The sequence below is a fragment of the Heteronotia binoei genome, chromosome 1 (genome assembly GCF_032191835.1).
Source record: "Heteronotia binoei isolate CCM8104 ecotype False Entrance Well chromosome 1, APGP_CSIRO_Hbin_v1, whole genome shotgun sequence".
NCBI lineage: Eukaryota > Metazoa > Chordata > Lepidosauria > Squamata > Gekkonidae > Heteronotia > Heteronotia binoei.
The window spans coordinates 280,690,797-280,711,369 of NC_083223.1; the positions used below are offsets into that span (position 1 = coordinate 280,690,797).

The 20,573-nt window shown below is 49.5% G+C and overlaps 1 protein-coding gene across 1 annotated transcript; it reads right to left on the reverse strand.

Moving 5' to 3' along the window:
* Positions 1–8,333: 8,333 nt before the first annotated feature.
* On the reverse strand, positions 8,334–19,300 carry LOC132587230 (zinc finger protein 135-like). Its single transcript, XM_060259523.1, has 8 exons — positions 19,166–19,300; positions 16,283–16,786; positions 13,843–13,957; positions 12,642–12,697; positions 12,342–12,468; positions 10,611–10,733; positions 9,916–10,256; positions 8,334–9,870 (listed from the first exon to the last, which is right to left on the reverse strand). Exons 1-8 carry the CDS (start codon positions 19,298–19,300, stop codon positions 8,335–8,337), a joined length of 2,937 nt encoding a protein of 978 aa, XP_060115506.1. The 3' UTR covers position 8,334.
* Positions 19,301–20,573: the final 1,273 nt, after the last annotated feature.

The following is a 20,573-nucleotide window of genomic DNA, read 5'->3' on the forward strand; positions in this document are numbered from 1 at the left end:
GGCTGATTTGTTTTCAATTCCCTTCCTAATAATTCCCAGCATGGCGTTGGCCTTTTTTATTGCAAACGCACACTGTCTTGGCATTTTCAGTGAGTTATCTACCATGACCCAAAGATCTCTCTCTTGGTCAGTCTCTGCCAATTTACACCCAATCTACTTGTATTTGTAGCTGGGATTCTTGGCCCCAATGTGCATTACTTTGCACTTGGCCACATTGAACCTCATCTGCCATGTTGATGCCCACTCACCCAGCCTCAAGAGATCCCTTTCGAGTTCCTCACAATGCTCTCTGGTTCTCACCACCCTGAACAATTTAGTGTCATCTGTAAACTTGGCCACTTCACTGCTCACTCCCAACTCTAAATCATTAATGATTTGGCAATGAGGATCCTGTGAATATAGGGGGAGGTCTTTCTGAGTCTCCTGCACTGTGCAGGGAGTTGGACTAGATGACCCTGAAGGTCCCTTCCAACTCTAGGATTCTGTTTCCACAGGCTTTCTCGGGAGGTGGTGGGCTGTCCTTCCTTGGAGGGTTTTAAGCAGAGGCTAGAAGGCCCTCTGACAGCAATGGGGATCCTATGAATTTTGGGGGGAGGTGTTTGTGAGTTTCCTGCATTGTGCAGGGGGTTGGACTAGATGACCCTGGAGGTCCCTTCCAACTCTAGGATTCTATGACTGTTAAGAGCGGTTCCTCAGTGGAACAGGCTTCCTCCTCGGGAGGTGGGGGGCTCTCCTTCCTTGGAGGGTTTAAAACAGAGGCTACATGGCCATCTGACAGCAATGAAGATCCTATGAATTTTGGGGGGAGGCGTTTGTGAGTCTCCTGCCTTGTGCAGGGGGTTGGACTAGATGACCCTGGAGGTCCCTTCCAGCTCTAGTTTTCTGTGATTCCAAGTAGGCGGCTGCCTGGGGCGCCCCCTGGCCGCAGGGCAGCCACACCAAGCCTTGCCCGCCTACCTGAAGGAAGCCCCACACATCAGCTCTGCCCAGCCGCGCCTCGCAGCCCTTACCTCCCATTCACCGCAGCCTCCGCCTGCCTGCCTCGCTTTCCCAGCAGCCCACAGTGCTCGGCGTCCCCCGCTGTCGTCATCCTGTAGCGCTGGCTGGTGATTGGTTGGGAGTGGAGCGCCCCCCCCTGGTGTCGTCATCCCATGGCGCCGCTGTCTGGTGATTGGGAGAGCAGGAAGCTGCATGTTTCAAGGAGGAATCCGCCCGGCTCCCTCTCCTCCTGGGACTGGCCTTGGGATAGAATCCCTTCCCTTCCCTTCCAACCCTAGGACTCCGCAGGCTTCCTCCTCGGGAGGTGGGGGGCTCTCCTTCCTTGGAGGTTTTTAAGCAGAGGCTAGATGGCCACCTGACAGCAATGAAAATCCTGTGAATTTAGGGGGAGGTCTTTGTGAGTCTCTTGTGCAGGGGGGGTTGGACTAGATGACCCTGGAGGTCCCTTCCAGCTCTAGGATTCTAAGTTTCCACAGGCTTCCTCGGGAGGTGGTGGGCTCTCCTTCCTTGGAGAGTCCCTTCCTTGTAGGTCCCTTCCAGCTCTAGGATTCTGATTCTATGTTTCTCCTTCCTTGGAGGTTTTTAAGCAGAGTCTAGATGGCCATCTGACAGCGATGAAGACCCTGTGAATTTAGGGGGAGGTCTTTGTGAGTTCCTGCCTTGTGCAGGGGGCTGGACTAGATGACCCTGGAGGTCCCTTCCAACTCTAGGATTCTATGACTGTTAAGAGTGGTTCCTCAGTGGAACAGGCTTCCTCCTCGGGAGGTGGTGGGCTCTACTTCCTTGGAGGTTTTTCAACAGAGGCTAGATGGCCATCTGACAGCAATGAGGATCCTGTGAATTTAGGGGGAGGTCTTTGTGAGTTCCTGCCTTGTGCAGGGGGCTGCACTAGATGACCCTAGAAGTCCCTTCCATCTCTAGGATTCTATGACTGTTAAGAGTGGTTCCTCAGTGGAACAGGCTTCCTCGGGAGGTCGTGGGCTCTCCTTCCTTGGAGGTTTTTAATCAGAGGCTATATGGTCATCTGACAGCACTGAGGATCCTGTCAACTTAGGGGGAGGTCTTTGTGAGTCTCCTGCATTGTGCAGGGGGTTGGACTAGATGACCCTGGAGGTCCCTTCCAACTCTAGGATTCTATGATTTTTCCACAGGCTTCCTCGGGAGGTGGTGAACTCTCCTTCCTTGGGAGGGTTTTCAATAGAGGCTTGATGGCCACCTGACAGTGATGAAGATCCTGTGAACTTAGGGGGAGGTCTTTGTGAGTTCCTGCCTTGTGCAGGGGGCTGGACTAGATGACCCTGGAGGTTCCTTCCAACTCTAGGATTCTATCAATTGGTCTCCATAGGGCATAATGGAGCACCCAGCAGACATTCCCCCTCACACTCACTTTCTGATGAGCCTGAAGGGGAGGTTGGGCTCTAAACGGGGATCCCCTGCCCCCACCTGTGTATTGGCAACCTTAACCCGGGGGGGGGGGGTTCTCCTAAGTTCAGCCCACCACCGTCCTCGGATGGATTGGATGGGATGGGGCAGGGTGTTCCTCTTCGGCTGGCAGCAACCCTTCACCCAGCTCCCCAGAGAAGACTGAATTCCCGCCCCCAGCAACAGGGCCTTATATGCTCTCTCCCATGACCCCACCCCCCAGGATGGTGATTGGGCTTTCCTTTCCCTCCAATCTCACCCCAGTCCAATCACAGGGCTCAGAGGTTGCCTGGGAAATGCAGGCCTCTTGGAAACTTTATAGGAGGCCTGAGAGGCCTTCTGGAGGGCTGTAGGCCTCACTGAGTCTTTCACCTTTCGGGTTGTCTAAATCTCCAGTTGGGGGCAGGAGATTCCCTGGTTTGGAGGCCCTCTCCCCCTTCAGGGTTAGCAGAAAGCGGGGGGGGGGGCACTCCATAATTCTCTATGGAGACTGATTCCCATAGGGTATAAAGGAGAATCAATTTGTGGGTATCTGGGGTTTGGGGAGGGGTCCTGTTTTTTGAGGTAGAGGGACTAGATTTTCAGCATAGGTGCATTTCCTCAAAAGCCCCCCTCCCCCCAAGTTTCAAAAAGATTGGACCAGGGGGTCCAATTCCGTGAGCTCCCAAAGAAGGTGCCCCTCTCCTTCATTTCTCAATGGAGGGGAGGCATTTAAAAGGAACACGGTCCCTTGAAACATGAGGGCCAGATCTTCCTTTGGAGTTCAGTTGTGCTGGCCACACCCTTGCTCCTGGCTCCACCCCCAAACTCCCCAGATATTTCCTGAGTTCTGATATTCATGTCTTGCAGCTCTCAAACATCTTACATTTATTCTATGTGGCTCTTACATTAAGCAAGTTTGGCCACCCCTGCTATGCATGGTAGGACAGACCACAGTCCCTAATAATTTTCCCAAGTTTACCTTGTGAATCATTTATTACCGTGTGACTCTATTGCCTGCATAGAAAAAGCCTTCTGGAATAATTCAGCTTTACAGTTTGCAGACCTCCCAAAGGCCCTATTGTTAACTGCTATACGCTTCCTAGCAGAACAGACTTTGAGTCCAGTGGCAACAGAGTTTTATTCAGGGTAACCTAGCTTGTTACTCCTGTTTAACTGTTAAAACAGGTTTGGACGATCTCCTGAAGTTTATAGAATCATAGAGTTAGAAGTGGCCGTAGAGCCCATCTAGTCTAACCCCCTACTCAATGCAGGGTCAGCCTAGAGCAGGGGAGGCCAAACTGCGGCTCAGGAGCCCCCATGCGGCTCTTTCACACCCATCGTGTGGCTCTTGAAGCCCCCATCATTCACTGGCTTGGAGAAGGCATTTGTCTATAGAAATCACTTCTCCAAGACAAACGAGTTGGCAGCTTGGACAGTGCTTTCAAAGTGAAAGTTGCTTTCTTTCCCCCTCCCCCTATCTGTTGGCCTTCCTTCCTTCCTTGGGGCTCTCAAACATCTGACGTTTATTCTATGTGGCTCTTATGTTAAGCCAGTTTGGCCACCCCTGGCCTAGAGCATCGCTGACCTGTGTTTGTCCAGCCGCTGCCTGAAGATTGCCAGCGAGGGGGAACGCACCGCCTCCTTTGGGAGCTGATTCCACCACTGAACGACTCTTCCTGTAAAAAAACTTGTTCCTAATATCCAGCTCTGTACCTTCCCATCCTTAATTGAAACCCATGATTGTGAGTCCTCTCCTCCGCTGCCAGCAAAAACAGCTCCCTGCCCCCCTCTTAGGGACAGCCCTTCAGAGACTTCAAGAGAGCCATCCTGTCCCCCTCCCACCCCAAACCTTCCCAAATCCCTCCGCCTTTCCTCCTAGGGCTTCTTGGTGTCCAGGCGCCTGACCAACCTTGCTGCTCTCCTCAGTGCAAGCCCTCCCCTCCGCTGCCAGCAAAAACAGCTCCCTGCCCCCCTCTAAGACAGTGGTCCCCAAACTTCTTGGTACCGGGGACCAGCACCAGGGTCGGCCTGCCCACCACAGCTCCACGACCGGCAGGGCAGGGGCACCAAATTCCCCCCTATCCCCTGCGGTGCTGTGCAGCCTTGCTGCCCCCCTCCCACAGTGCCCTGCCTCCCTCCCTCAGAGCAGAACAGAACAGGCTGAGGTCTTTCCTATCACCTCCTGCCTGGTCCTTTTAACTGGGAGATGCTGGGGATTGAACCTGGGACCTTCTGCATGCCAAGAAGAGGCTCTGCCACTGAGCTATGGCCCCTCTCCATGGCTCTCCATGGCCTCAGGCTGAGGTCTTTCCCATCACCTCCTGCCTGGTCCTTTCAACTGGAGATGCTGGGGATGGAGCCTGGGACCTTCTGCATGCCAAGCGGAGGCTCCACAGGATGGCCCCACAGAATGGCAGTGAACAAATTATCCCTGTGGGTAAAAATCAAAAGAGAAGCCCCGAAAGTTGAGCACAGCCTTGAACATTTGGTATTCGGTCGCCAAATTTGTCAAACATATTTTCCTTTAGTAAATAATGTGGGTTTTCTTTTAGTCAAGATCCCCCTAATCACAGGAGCTCCCAAAAGGTAATAAAGAAGAAAGTTTTAGATTTATACCCTGCCGTTCTCTTGGAGTCTCCTAGCTTACAATCTCCATCCCTCCCCCCACAAATGTCACCCTGAGAGGTAGGTGGGGCTGAGAGAGCTCTCAGAGAACTGCTCTTCGGAGAACAGCTCTGAGAGAACTAAGACTCAAGGGCAGACTACCAGCTGCATGCGGAGGAGTGAGAGAAAGAAAGTCAAAGATGATCTTTTAGGCTGAAAATATGACTGGCTAAAGGGCATCCACAGAGCTTCATTAGCTTAAAGAAACATTGACTGAGGGGGGACCTGACAGAGGGTTAGAATATTATGTATGAGATAGAGAAGGTATAGAAAGAAGGACTTTCCTTCCTTTCTCACAATACGAGAACTCGTGGACATTCAATAAAATTGCTGAGCAGTTGGGCTAGAACTTATAAAAGTACTTCTTCACCCAAAGGGTGATTAACATATGGAATTCGCTGCCACAGGAGGTGGCAGCGGCTGCAAGCATAGCCAGCTTCAAGAGGGGATTGGATAAGCATATGGAGCAGAGGTCCGTCAGTGGTTATTAGCCACAGCATATTGTTGGAACTCTCTGTCTAGAGCAATGATGCACAATATTCTTGGTGCTTGGGAGTGGGGGCAGAGTGGGAGGGCTTCTACTGTCCTGGTCCCACTAATGGACCTCCTGATGGAACCTGGGTTTTTTTTTTGACACAGTGTTCCATTGGATGGGCCATTGGCCTGATCCAACATGGTTTCTCTTATGTTCTTACTTTTTTAATGTTCTTACCATGGACTTGAACCCAGACCCACCAAGTCTAAACCCAACACTCTTCAACTGACCGACCTCATGAATAGGGGAGAACTGGGTTGGTTTCATTCATTCACGAATATCAGTCATGCCCATAGTGTGGGTTTCAAGCATCTGCAAGAGAATTTTTCTTCTTCTTCTATTTATTTATTATGCATGTGGTTGTGTGCGTGTCTGCACCTGGAGATTAGGGCAACCTACAGTGACTGACCCTGTGGAGAAACGCCATCTTGGTTGGGAGGGAACATGAAACTGCTAGGCAGGCTTTGGGGCCTAGCCGGCCCCAAACTCCCCCCTCCCTACCAGAGCCAAACCAGAAACTCTAGGGGGGAAAGCCTCCTAGAGCGGCAGGAAGTTCTTTTGTTCTCTGTATTTGAGTTAGGCAGGAAGTGAGTCAGTCTGCAGCTGGCCTTCGAAGGAAGAGGTTGTGAGTTTGTGGGCTCCTGACTGGGAGAGGCCGACTCAGGATGAGAAGGACCCCAGGCAGTCAGACCACGTAAGTCAACCACAAGGCAGGGCACGTTTAGACCAGGGACAGTAGGATGCGTTTATAACCACCTTTTCTTTGTCATGCTGCTTGCTGTGCGGGTGCTGTGCTGTGTTAACCTTTTACATGCAACTGTTTTTGTTTTGTTCTTCTTTTCTTTTAATTAAATATTTTTACTGTTTTGAATGCTGGCAGTCAAATTCTGTACCACATAGATCCCCAACTGTTTTAGACCACGCTGCTTTAAGAAGGGGGCCCCAGGGAAGGGGAAAGGCATGCAATTGGATAAGGTGCCAATCCTCCAGGGGTTCCCCAAAGAAGTGCTGAGGTCTCTGTGATACCCAAGTACAGGGTGGCAGAGGACTTTGAGGCCTGGCCTCAGAGCTGTAGAGGGGGATTGGGAGTCCTGTTCCTCTCAATCTGAACCCCTAGACTGAGCAGGTGGTGGCAGCGAGCCCAAGTGGCCGGAGGAGAAATAGCTCCCTCCAGGAGTTGGCGACTCAGCAGGGAGTTGACGGGACTGGGTCTGAAGGCAGAATCGGGCCAGTTCCACCACAGACCCCTACTAGGGGCCTAGGGGATATTCAGAGAAGTGGCTGAATAAAGCCTGCCCCTATACTCCCGACTGCAGATATTTCCTGGAAGTCTCCCATCCATGTACTTGCCAGAGTTGCCTGCTGCTTAGCTTCCGACATCTGAAGATCAGGCTTGCCTCCTGGGCTATCCAGGTCAGGACAGGTTTACTTTCAACAACCTGCAAAAGGACTGAAAAAAGACATGCCACACCAACCTTTCACACATTTATTGAAGCTTAGTTCATAAAAACTTCCAGAAAGCACCACAAACAAAACGTCTCATTTACATGAAACAAATAATCATCTCTTTAAGGAGCTATGACCCTCCCGTAAATGAGTTTTGTTTTCTCCTGCTCATAACGTAACACTTAATCATGAGTTGCCAGCTGCCTGGAAAGGGTAGACATTTCGTTAACACCATGTGGATAGTGGGATGTACTTGAGGGCTTCAAATATGGCTCAAGCTCCTTCAATAGCCTATTTTTAACATGTCTGCCTGCTGAGGGCCAAAATTCTGTGTAGATTCATGTTTTTGAGAAGTCTTAATGAACTAAGACGATCTGTGATTTCTAATTCTCTGGATTCTTAGATGCTGTCAAAGACCGCCATGCTGAATCTCTTTCCATACTCTGAGCATTCAAAAGGTTACTCCCCTGTGTGGGTATTCTGATGGTTTTTAAGATGGCCACTCTGACGGAATCTCATTTCACACTCGAAGCATTCAAAAGGTTACTCCCCTGTGTGGGCTCTCTGATGGCTTTTAAAATGGCCAATGTGACTTAATCTCTTTCCACACTCTGAGCATTCAAAAGGCTTCTCCCCTGTGTGGGTTCTCTGATGGCTTTGAAGACTGGCACTGTGACTGAATCTCTTTTCACACTCTGAGCATTCAAAGGGTTTCTCCCCTGTGTGGGTTCTCTGATGCTTTTGAAGATGGCCACTTTGACTGAATCTCTTTCCACACTCTGGGCATTCAAAAGGTTTCTCCCCTGTGTGCGTTCTCTGATGGCTTTGAAGACTGCCACTCCGACTGAATCTCTTTGCACACTCTGAGCATTCAAAAGGCTTCTCCCCTGTGTGGGTTCTCTGATGGCTTTAAAGACTGGCACTGTGACTAAATCTCTTTTCACACTCTGAGCATTCAAAAGGTTTCTCCCCTGTGTGGGTTCTCTGATGCGTTCGAAGATTGGCACTCTGAATCTCTTTCCACACTCTGAGCATTCAAAAGGCTTCTCCCCTGTGTGGGTTCTCTGATGGCTTTAAAGACTGGCACTGTGACTAAATCTCTTTTCACACTCTGAGCATTCAAAAGGTTTCACCCCTTTGTGGGTTCTCGGATGGTTTTGAAGACTGGCACTTTGACTGAATCTCTCTCCACACTCTGAGCATTCAAAAGGCTTCTCCCTGTGTGGGTTCACTGATGGCTTTGAAGACTGGCACTGTGACTGAATCTCTTTTCACACTCTGAGCATTCAAAAGGTTTCTCCTTTGTGAGTTCTCTGATGCTTTTGAAGACTGGCACTTTGACTGAATCTCTTTCCACACTCTGAGCATTCAAAAGGTTTCTCCCCTGTGTGGGTTGTCTGATGGCTTTGAAGACTGCCACTCTGACTGAATCTCTTTCCACACTCTGAGCATTCAAAAGGTTTCTCCCCTGTGTGGGTTCTCTGATGGCTTTGAAGACTGCCACTCTGACTGAATCTCTTTCCACACTCTGAGCATTCAAAAGGCTTCTCCCCTATGTGGGTTCTCTGATGGCTTTTAATATGGCTGCTTTGACTGAATCTCTTTCCACACTCTGAGCATTCAAAAGATTTCTCCCCTGTGTGGGTTCTCTGATGGCTTTGAAGACTGCCACTTTGAGTGAATCTCTTTCCACACTCTGAGCATTCAAAAGGTTTCTCCCCTGTGTGGGTTCTCTGATGACTTTGAAGACTGCCACTTTGACTGAATCTCTTTCCACACTCTGAGCATTCAAAAGGCTTCTCCCCTATGTGGGTTCTCTGATGCCTTTGAAGACTGGCACTTTGATTGAATCTCTTTCCACACTCTGAGCATTCAAAAGGTTTCTCCCCTGTGTGGGTTCTCTGATGGCTTTGAAGACTGGCACTTTGACTGAATCTCCTTCCACACTCTGAGCATTCAAAAGGTTTCTCCCCTGTGTGGGTTCTCTGATGCGTTTGAAGATTGCCATTCCGACTGAATCTCTTTCCACACTCTGAGCATTCAAAAGGCTTCTCCCCTATGTGGGTTCTCTGATGCCTTTGAAGATCGCCTCTGTGAGTGAATCTCTTTTTACACTCTGAGCGTTCAAAAGGTTTCTCCCCTGTGTGGGTTCTCTGATGCTTTTGAAGACTGCCACACTGAATGAATCTCTTTCCACACTCTGAGCATTCAAAAGGCTTCTCCCCTGTGTGGGTTCTCTGATGGCTTTGTAGACTGGCACTTTGACTGAATCTCTTTCCACACTCTGAGCATTCAAAAGGCTTCTCCCCTGTGTGGGTTCTCTGATGCTTTTGAAGATTGCCACTGTCACTGAATCTTTTTGCACACTCTGAGCATTCAAAAGGTTTCTCCCCTCTGTGGGTTCTCTGATGCCTTTGAAGATCACCACTCTGACTGAATCTCTTTCCACAATCTGAGCATTCAAAAGGCTTCTCCCCTGTGTGGGTTCTCTGATGCTTTCGAAGATGGCCACTGTCACTGAATCTTTTTGCACACTCTGAGCATTCAAAAGGTTTCTCCCCTGTGTGGGTTCTCTGATGCCTTTGAAGACTGGCACTTTGACTGAATCTCTTTCCACACTCTGAGCATTCAAAAGGTTTCTCCCCTGTGTGGGTTCTCTGATGCCTTTGAAGACTGGCACTATGACTGAATCTCTTTCCACACTCTGAGCATTCAAAAGGTTTCTCCCCTGTGTGGGTTCTCTGATGGCTTTGAAGAGCGCTACTGTTACTGAATCTCTTTGCACACTCTGAGCATTCAAAAGGTTTCTCCCCTGTGTGGGTTCTCTGATGCCTTTGAAGATGGCCACTGTGAGTGAATCTCTTTTTACACTCTGAGGATTCAGAATGTTTCTCCCCTGTGTGGCTTTTTCTATGTTCCTGAAGATGGCCAAAGCGTTTCTCGCCTCTGTGGGTTCTTTGGTGCACAAAGAACTCCGATCTACTTTTGAAATACTTTCCACATTGAATGGATGTACTTGCCTTCATTATTCTGAGATTTGGAAAATGTACAATACGCCATCTTACGTCTCTTTTCTCAACCATGTACCTGACTTTCATTCTCTTAGGTCTGCCTCGACTCCTGATGTTTTCTCTCAAGTCCTCATTCTTAACTCCTTCTGGCAACTGCTGATCAAGTTCATCACCCTCTTCATTCTTCTGATCACCCTCTGCTGGAATAAAGAGATCCCATTAATGCCTGAGGGGGCAGGTAAGATCCCAAAGCACCCACGTGACTTCAGGAAGAAAGGATTGATGGCCCTTTCACCTCCTCCAGCTTTCCTGGACATAACCCCACCCCAACGTACCTAGGATATATTATATTTAAGGATCGCTCATTCCCTCAAGAGCCACAGGTCTTGCTCAGAAGGAACTCCTGACCCTCCAAATCCCAGTTCCCAAAAGGCATCTTTACCCAGCAGGCTGTAGGTCTGTACCAAGCCAAATGTTGCTCAGAAGTGAATCAGAAGTTTCCATGGCTATTCCTTGCCTGTTCTCTTGACATAACCATGAAGGGTACCCACCGTCAGTCACCTCCTTTGGGAAGGAAACATGTTCTTGGGATCCTCCTGAGAAACCCGCCAGCCTTTCTTCAGATGCGAGACTCTTGTCTTTCTCCACCAACGTCTCTCTTACACTTCGGTCTTCTTTGGCACACACATACACAAATAAAGAGAGGGGGAGAGAGACATCATTTTTATATGGGGAATGAAAGAAATTCAAGAGTAAAAATTCTTCTGGGAGGATGGAACCGTGGTCGAGATCATAGCCCACAATCCCAACTGGTACAAGTGGGACGGATCTGTGAGGCAAAGCACCCCACTTTCCTGCAAGGCGTAACGGGATTCTTAAGCGGCCTGGTCTGCCTTGCAGGTGTTCATGATTTGACTCTCCCTGCAGGTAACATCCTTATCTCTTTCAAGGCCAGATTCAAGACTCTGGTAATGGGTTAACTGTGAGATTAATCCCGCTGTGTAATCAGGATGAAGTGGGGAGGGGAATTGTGCTACCAGCTTCTGGAAGATTCCGTTTTGGAGGATCCTTGATTGGCTCATTTGAGCCACCTGATCCTAGAGGGGTGGAAAGTATAATACCGGTATAGACCAGAGAGAGGCCATGCAGACTTTATGCTCATGCCATGCTGGTGCAGTTGGATGTTTCTCGCTTTCTTCTGATGAACTGCATTATGTAGATTAAATTAGGCTACAGCTGGAATACATATGCTGTAAGGAGAGGTACCACCTAATGCCAGACATTTCATGAACATAAAATAGTTTTTCTGTTGCTGAACTGGTTAAGTGTTTGGTGTAGTGGCTAACATAGGTGGAGTGGTTAAGTGTGTGGACTCTTATCTGTGGGAACTGAGTTTGATTCCCCACTCCTCCACTTGAAGCTACTGGAACGGCCTTGGGTTAGCCATAGTTCTTGCAGAGTTGTCTTTGAAAGGGCAGCTTCTGTGAGAGCTCTCTCATCCCTAGCTACAGAGTGTGTGTTGTGGAGGAAGAATATAAAGTATATTGTGAGCCGTTCTGAGACTCTGATTCAGAGAGAAGGGCAGGGTATAAATCCGGTATCTTCTTGTTCTTCTGAGCTGTAGACGTCTTGTTTTTACATCCTTCATAAATCTTTAGAACTGTAGATGACTTGTTTTTACATTCTGTATAAATCTTTATATAGTTTTAAAAGTCCCTGCTTGACTTGTGTCCACTCTCCTTCTGAACCGACTGAACTGGGTGCTGTTCCGGTACAAAGACTAGTAACCCCGGGGGACCCAGGCTTGGGTTCTTAACAGGATCATTTCCAGATCTCAGTTCAAGGGGATGTTTATAATCCCATCGCGGAGAGTAGAGTCTTTCCCAGCGTCTCTGTCGTGGGCCAGCCTGAGCTCTCCACAAAGTTCCCTGGGGGAGAGGACTTCTCAGGAGAAAGGGAGCCACATATGGCTGGCTCTGAGTCTGCAGAAGCCAGCAAACAGGCTGGTGAGCTGCAGGCTGCGCAACACTCACCACCAACAGCTGATCCAGAGCCACCCCCCAGCTCTGGGATTTGTGTGAGCACCTGGATATGTCTGGCTTGTTAGCCTGCAGCTGCTACATACCAGTCTCTCATCCCCACCTTTGCCTCTGGCCTCTGACCAGGACAATTTCTCTGGCTTGGGCGAAGGCCACAACACTGGGCAAGGAGCTGGAAAGTCCTCAAAATGATGTACTGCTGTTCAAGTTCTAACTTCGGCATTCGTGGAAGATCTTCCTTACTCAGAGAGATGACGCTCCGATAGTTCTCCTGCATGACTTCCCTGTAAAGAGTTCTCTGGCCTGGATCCAGCAGGGTCCATTCTGCTGGAGTGAAATGCACAGACACCTCCTCAAAGGAAAAGGGACGCTGAAAGAACAAGCAGATTTAGTTCTCAGAGACTGCACACTGGAAGGGACTGGTCTAAAGGGTACAGGATGTATGGCTTGACTTGGGGATAGCCTCTCTCTCCTGGACCATTGTAGAAACCGCAGGAGCAAAAGCACCCCCCCCCCAGGCTGTTCCCTGTTTATCTCCCCTACCTGGACTGTTTCCACACCCCCAAACAGATGAGGACTCAACAGCATCTCTCCGCTACCTGTGGAGGAAGGAGAAAGAAGAAACAAGGAAAGGTGTCTGTCGTGACTTCCTATTCCATTGGCTGGTTTGTTCCCCTCTTCACACACTCCCTTCCCAGGAGGCTGAAACCTTGCCCTGCGTACACGCAACACATTCTTTTACTCAATTCTGGGAGAGGCAGAAGAGAAGAACGCATGAGCCTCAGGGGTAACAAAGGCCACCAACATATTTCAGGCTTCTGTGAGACTTAAAATGTGCCCTATGAACTCTGGAGTTCAAAGGTCACAGCATCCCTGCTGGATCAGACCAAAAGCCCAGGAATCCCGTTCTCCTGCTGGCTGGGCCTTCAGGTCAGGTCTAGTGGTGGGAAAAGGGAATGGAAATGACATCACATGGCATGTCACCATCACATTCAGCCAAAAACCAGACATCACTTGAGCGTTTCTGGAGAAGCCAGAGGGACAGTGGCTCAGTGGTAGAGCATCTGCTTGGGAAGCAGAAGGTCCCAGGTTCAATCCCTGGCATCTCCAAAAAAGGGTCCAGGCAAATAGGTGTGAAAAATCTCAGCTTGAGACCCTGGAAAGCCGCTGCCAGTCTGAGAAGACAATACTGACTTTGATGGACCAAAGGTCTGATTCAGTATAAGGCAGCTTCATATGTTCATATGTTCAATATCAGCATCAAGCTAAGGCCTCCCCCTGATCTCCTGGGGTGCCAGACCACAGCCTCTCATTCCTACCTCAGCATCCTATTCCCCGCAGGGCCTGCCCAGTACCCCTATAAGCCTGGGCACAGAAGCCACATTTCCCCATGATTCCTGGCCCCTAGGAACTGGCTTTCAGCGCTCAGTGCTGCCCCAAGAGGCAGAGGCTCCCTGTGCCCACCAGGTGGAATAGCTCTGCCCAGGTCTGTCTGCCTTTTCTTTTCTTTCTTGAGCCACCCTGACTTTTATGGAAGGAAGGTGAGATATGAGAATTTCAATGAATGGGAGGAATGTACCGTCTCTATAATTGTGTCCAATCCCCTTCAAGAAGAATCACAGGTCGTAGACATTGAGTGCTGTTTGTTATCTGAAGAAGTATTTAATTCTTTTCCTGTCCTGAACTCTTTACCCATCCCGTTCACAGGGTGCCCCAATCGCATGCAGGCAAAATGGGTCCTTACCACAGGAGAGGGCATCTTGGGCACCCTCCTTGATGTGCGCCCTCTGCTCTCGCTCCAGGGAAGCTTCTTCCGCCTCGGGGAATGCTGCGTCTCTCTCCACGGATGGTCCCCACACCTGGAACAGCAGCCAGGGAGAACGGAAAGAGATGGAATGGAAAGGAGAGCGAGCAATGTTTCCCGCCCCACTCCCGTACTCAGCTATATAGAACACAGGAAAATGCACTCCTCATACAATTCAACACCTTATATCACAGTGGACTTTATATGTTTTATACAACAGTAAATATGAAACTAGCAGACTTCGGAGGATGGTAATGTAATGTAAAATTTTATTTGTATCCCGCCCTCCCCCGCCGAAGCAGGCTCAGGGCGGCTAACAACATTTAAAGTGAACAACACAATAATAAAACAATAAATTCATATTAAATTCGCATTAAAACCAATCAATGATTAAAACATTCCTAGATCTGATACTGGCGGTAAACATTATTAATCTGGCGGTAAACATTAATTTAGTCATTGGTGAACGCCTGTTTAAAGAGGGCGGTCTTGCAGGCCCTGTGGAACTGGTCTAAGTTCCGCAGGGCCCGCACCTCCTCTGGGAGCTGGTTCCAGAATTGTGGGGCCGCAGCGGAAAAGGCCCGAGTGCGGGTGCTTTGAAGTTTAACTTCTTTTGGCCCAGGGATATTCAGCCTGTTTTTTTCCCACTGACCTCAGTGCTCTCTGGGGCTCATATGGGGAGAGACGGTCCCTCAGGTAGGTCGGTCCTTGGCCATATAGGGCTTTAAAGGTTATGACCAGCACTTTGTACTGGATCCGGTATACGATCGGCAGCCAGTGCAGTCCGCGCAGCCCCGGCCGTATATGCTCCCATCTTGGGAGACCAAGTAACAGCATGGCCGCCGCATTCTGCACTAGCTGCAGCTCCCGGGTCCGGTACAGAGGCAGCCCCATGTAGAGAGCGTTACAGTAGTCCAGTCTTGAGGTGACCGTCACATGGATCACCATTGCTAGGTCCCGACGCTCTAGGAAAGGGGCCAACAGCCTCGCCCACCTCAGGTGGAAGAATGCTGACTTGGCAGTGGCTGTTATCTGGGCCTCCATTGATAATGAAGGCTCCAGTAAAACACCCAGGCTCTTTACCCGCTGCGCCGTCTTCAGCGGCGCCCCGTCAAAGGCCGGGAGGGATATTTCCTTTCCCAGAGCGCCACGACCCACATGGAGAACCTCTGTCTTCGCTGGATTTAACTTCAGCCCACTCAGTCTAAGCCACGTTGCAGCAGCCCGCAAAGCCTGATCCAGGTTCCCCGGGGCGGAGGCGGGCCGGCCGTCCATTAGTAGATAGAGCTGGATGTCATCTGCATATTGATGGCAACCCAGCCCAAATCTCCGGGCAATCTGGGCGAGGGGGCGCATATAGATGTTAAATAACATCGGGGAGAGAACTGCTCCCTGGGGCACCCCACAATCAAGTCTGCGCCTCTGGGATCGCTCACCCCCGATTGCCACCCTCTGTCCCCGACCCATGAGGAAGGAGGAAAGCCATTGTAGGCCCAGCCCCTCAACCCCTATGTCGGCGAGGTAGAAGACAGGAGGGCCTGGCATGACTTTGTCCATGGGGTCGCAACGAGTCGGACTCAACTGCGACAGAACAACAACAAATATGAAACTATATGCAATGACTCCATCAATACAAAACGTTCAAGTCTTTTGTCTCCAGAAGTAGGTTACTCAGTTAAAATACAAAAGTCCTTCAAACAGAGTGCTCAAGGAATTATTTAACGAGACAAAAATCCCTGGGAGACAATGAAACTCTTAGAAAGACGTTGAAGTCTCTTGCTCCTGGGGCCCCTTGCCCAACGATTGTTTCCACCAGAAGTGAGGTCGTTTTCAAGATTTCCTCCTCACCAAGAATTCGTACGGAACGGTAAAGTCTTCCACAGTTCCAAAAGTGGCCGCTGACAGTATGCATCTGACAAGCCCAAGCTGCTCTTGAACGTTTGTATTAACAGAGTAATTGCAAATAGCTACATATTTAATGTTGCACAAAACATACGAAGTTCACTGTGATGTATGATACTGAATTGTATGAGGAGTGCATTTCCCTGTCTTTTCTATAGCTGTGACTGTTTTAACACAGGAGCCCATTTTTGCTGTTGTTTGCTGTCCCTGGACTCTGCATCCTTCCAGCCGCACCTGGTGAGATATCCGGGGGGATAAGAAATTCCCTAGTAGAAGAGGCTGCCGAAGGAGGCTGTTCATTTCCCATATGGAGGATTAACACTTGGGGAAATAGAACAATTTATATCTTGCTTGAGCCCAGTAAGTATTATATCTTTCAAAAGAAGAAACCACGCGGACAAATATCTCTCAGGGGAACTTTAGGATCAGGTCAGGGAATGTGATTTGAAGGGGACATCCCTGGAGGGAACCCCCTCACCTGCTCTGCCGGCCTCTCCTCCTCAGCCTGACTCAGCAGGAAGCCTTCAGCCAAGGCCACCGCCTGGCAGCTGCTCTCTGGCCCACATTCTCTGACCCAGCGTTGCACTTCCAGGGGCAGGATGGCGAGGAACTGCTCCAGGACCACCACGTCCAGGATCTCCTTTTTGGAGCGCCTCTCTGGCTTCAGCCAGCGGTTGCTGAGTCGATGGAGCTGGCTGCAAACCTCTCGGGGCCCATCCGCCTCTCGGTAGAGGAACTGCCGGAAGCGTTGGCAATGCACGTCTGAGATAGGCATGACCTGGAAAGACATAACTGGCACAGTGTTTTCCTGTAATTCAGCAGCACCACTCCCAGCTTGGGTGCGACGGGGGCCTCTGCTCAATATCGTGCCACCTCCATGTTCTCCTGGATGCTGCTCTTCCATCTCCTTCGCCTGCTCTTGGGTCACCTCCAGCTGGGTAAAGGTACCTTGAGTGACTCGGCTATGAAGACAGACTTCTTTCTAGAGGGAAGGAGAGACAGAGACTGTAAGGTTATCAGAAGGGGAGCATCTGATAATCACCTTGGCAGGTCAGCTCAACAGGGTTTGCTGTGGCTTGCAGATCAGGTTTCATATCATTTTGCTATATTACATACCAAGCGATTTTAGATATACCTCCAGGGTTATTTGCGAAAGTTGGTCATCTCTGTTTGGCTCTAAGAAAGTTAAAAGCTTAGTCACTCCTTACATTGGTTCAGTCTGGCAAGGGGCTAATTCTTAAGGGGAGCTGGACCCCAAAACGACCACAGAAAGCTTAGAAAGCTTGAGAGTCATGGAGTAAAAGGACAGGTCCTCTTGTGGATCAAAAACTGGCTGAGTAATAGGAAGCAGAGAGTGAATATAAATGGGCAGTCTTCGCAGTGGAGGACGGTAAGCAGTGGGGTGCCGCAGGGCTCGGTACTGGGTCCCATGCTCTTTAACTTGTTCATAAATGATTTAGAGTTGGGAGTGAGCAGTGAAGTGGCCAAATTTGCGGATGACACTAAATTGTTCAGGGTGGTGAGAACCAGAGAGGATTGTCACAGGAGGTGGTTGCGGCTGAAAGCATAGCCAGCTATGAGATTGGATAAACATGGAGCAGAGGTCCATCAGTGGCTATTAGCCACAGCGTATTGTTGGAAATGTGTGTCTGGGGCAGTGATGCTCTGTATTCTTGGTGATTGGGGGGAAGGGGGCACAGTGGGAGGGCTTCTATTGTCCTGGTTCCACTGATGGACCTCCTGATGGCGCCTGCTTTTTTTGGCTACTGTGTGACACAGAGTGTTGGACTGGATGGCCATTGGCCTGATCCAACATGGCTTCTCTTATGTTCTTATGTGACACAGAGTGATGGACTGGATGGGCCATTGGCCTGATCCAACATGGCTTCTCTTATGTTCTTATGAGACACAGTGTTGTACTGGATGGCCATTGGCCTGATACAACATGGCTTCTCTTATGTTCTTCTAGTAGTGACGAAAGCCATGAGGAGTTGGTTTTCACGCTCCCCAAAATCCAGGATCTATTCAAGTGAACCCCACAGTTCAAAGAGGGACTTCCATTGTTTTTGGAGGTGTTGTTCTTCTTACCTAACACTTTATGTCTATTGAAGTGATACATTCAGTGGTTAAGAGGTCACCAGTCCCTGTGAACATAAGAACATAAGAGAAGCCATGTTAGATCAGGCCAATGGCCCATCCAGTGCAACATTCTGTGTCACACAGTGGCCAAATATATATATATATACACACACACACACACTGTGGCTAATAGCCACTGATGGACCTCTGCTCCATATTTTTATCTAACCCCCTCTTGAAGGTGGCCATGCTTGTGGCCGCCACCACCTCCTGTGGCAGTGAATTCCACATGTTAATCACCCTTTGGGTGAAGAAGTACTTCCTTTTATCCGTTTTAACCTGTCTGCTCAGCAATTTCATCGAATGCCCACGAGTTCTTGTATTTTGAGAAAAGGAGAAAAGCACTTCTTTCTCTACTTTCTCCATCCCATGCATTATCTTGTAAACCTCTATCCTGTCACCCCTCAGTCGACGTTTCTCCAAGCTAAAGAGCCCCAAGTGTTTCAACCTTTCTTCATAGGGAAGGTGTTCCAGCCCTTTAATCATTCTAGTTGTCCTTTTCTAAACTTTCTCCAATGCTATTATATCCTTTTTGAGGTTCGGCGACCAGAACTGCACACAGTACTCCAAATGAGACCGCATCATCGATTTATATAGGGGCATTATGATACTGGCTGATTTGTTTTCAATTCCCTTCCTAATAATTCCCAGCATGGCTTTGGCCGTTTTTACTGCAAACGCACACTGTCTTGACATTTTCAGTGAATTATCTACCACGACCCCAAGATCTCTCTCTGGGTCAGTCTCTGCTAGTTCACACCCCATCAACTTGTATTTGTAGCTGGGATTCTTGGCCCCAATGTGCATTACTTTGCACTTGGCCACTTTGAACCTCATCTGCCACGTTGACGCCCACTCACCCAGCCTCAACAGATCCCTTTGGAGTGCCTCAGAATCCTCTCTGGTTCTCCCCACCCTGAACAATTTAGTGTCATCTGTAAACCTGGCCATTTCACTGCTTACTCCCAACTCCAAATCATTAATGATTTCGCAATGAGGATCCTGTGAATATAGGGGGAGGTCTTTCTGAGTCTCCTGCCTTGTGCAGGGGGTTGGACTAGATGACCCCGGAAGTCCCTTCCAACTCTAGTTTTCTATGATTCCGAGTAGGCGGCTGCCTGGGGCGCCCCCTGGCCGCAGGGCAGCCACACCAAGCCTTGCCCGCCTACTTGAAGAAAGCCCCACACATCAGCTCTGCTCAGCCGCGCCCCGCAGCCCTTACCTCCCATTCACCGCAGCCTCCGCCTGCCTGCCTCGCTTTCCCAGCAGCCAACAGTGCTCGGCGTTTCCCGCTGTCGTCATCCTGCAGCGCTGGCTGGTGATTGGTTGGGAGTGGAGCGCCCCCTGCTGTCGTCATCCCATGGCGCCGCTGTCTGGTGATTGGGAGAGCAGGAAGCAGCATGTTTCAAGGAGGAATCCGCCCGGCTCCCTCTCCTCCTGGGACTGGCCTTGGGATAGAATCCCTTCCCTTCCCTTCCAACCCTAGGACTCCACAGGCTTCCTCCTCGGGAGGTGGGGGGCTCTCCTTCCTTGGAGGTTTTTAAGCAGAGGCTAGATGGCCATCTGACAGCAATGAGGATCCTGTGAATTTAGGGGGAGGTGTTTGTGAGTCTCCTGCATTGTGCAGGGGGGGGGGTTGGACTAGATGACCCTGGAGGTCCCTTCCAACTCTAGGAATCTAAGTTTCCACAGGCTTCCTCTGGAGGGGTGGGCTCTCCTTCCTTGGAGGGTTTTAAGAAGAAGAAGATATTGGATTTATATCCTGCCCTCCACTCCAAAGAACATAAGAACATAAGAGAAGCCATGTTGGATCAGGCCAACGGCCCATCAAGTCCAACACTCTGTGTCACACAGTGGCAAAAAATGTTATATACACACATACACTGTGGCTAATAGCCACTGATGGACCTGTGCTCCATACACTGTGGCTAATAGCCACTGATGGACCTGTGCTCCATATTTTTATCTAAACCCCTCTTGAAGGTGGCTATACTTGTGGCCGCCACCACCTCCTGTGGCAGTGAATTCCACATGTTAATCACCCTTTGGGTGAAGAAGTACTTCCTTTTATCCGTCTTAACCTGTCTGCTCAGCAATTTCATCGAATGCCCACGAGTTCTTGTATTGTGAGAAAGGGAGAAAAGTACTTCTTTCTCTACTTTCTCCATTCCATGCATTATCTTGTAAACCTCTATCATGTCACCCCGCAGTCGACGTTTCTCCAAGCTAAAGAGTCCCAAGCGTTTCAACCTTTCTTCATAGGGAAAGTGCTCCAGCCCTTTAATCATTCTAGTTGCCCTTCTCTGCACCTTCTCTAAAGCTATAATATCCTTTTTGAGGTGCGGCGACCAGAACTGCACACAGTACTCCAAATGAGACCGCACCATCGATTTATACAGGGGCATTATGATACTGGCTGATTTGTTTTCAATTCCCTTCCTAATAATTCCCAGCATGGCATTGGCCTTTTTTATTGCAAACGCACACTGTCTTGACACTTTCAGTGAGTTATCTATCATGACCCCAAGATCTCTCTCTTGATCAGTCTCTGCCAGTTCACACCCCATCAACTTGTATTTGTAGCTGGGATTCTTAGCCCCAATGTGCATTACTTTGCACTTGGCCACATT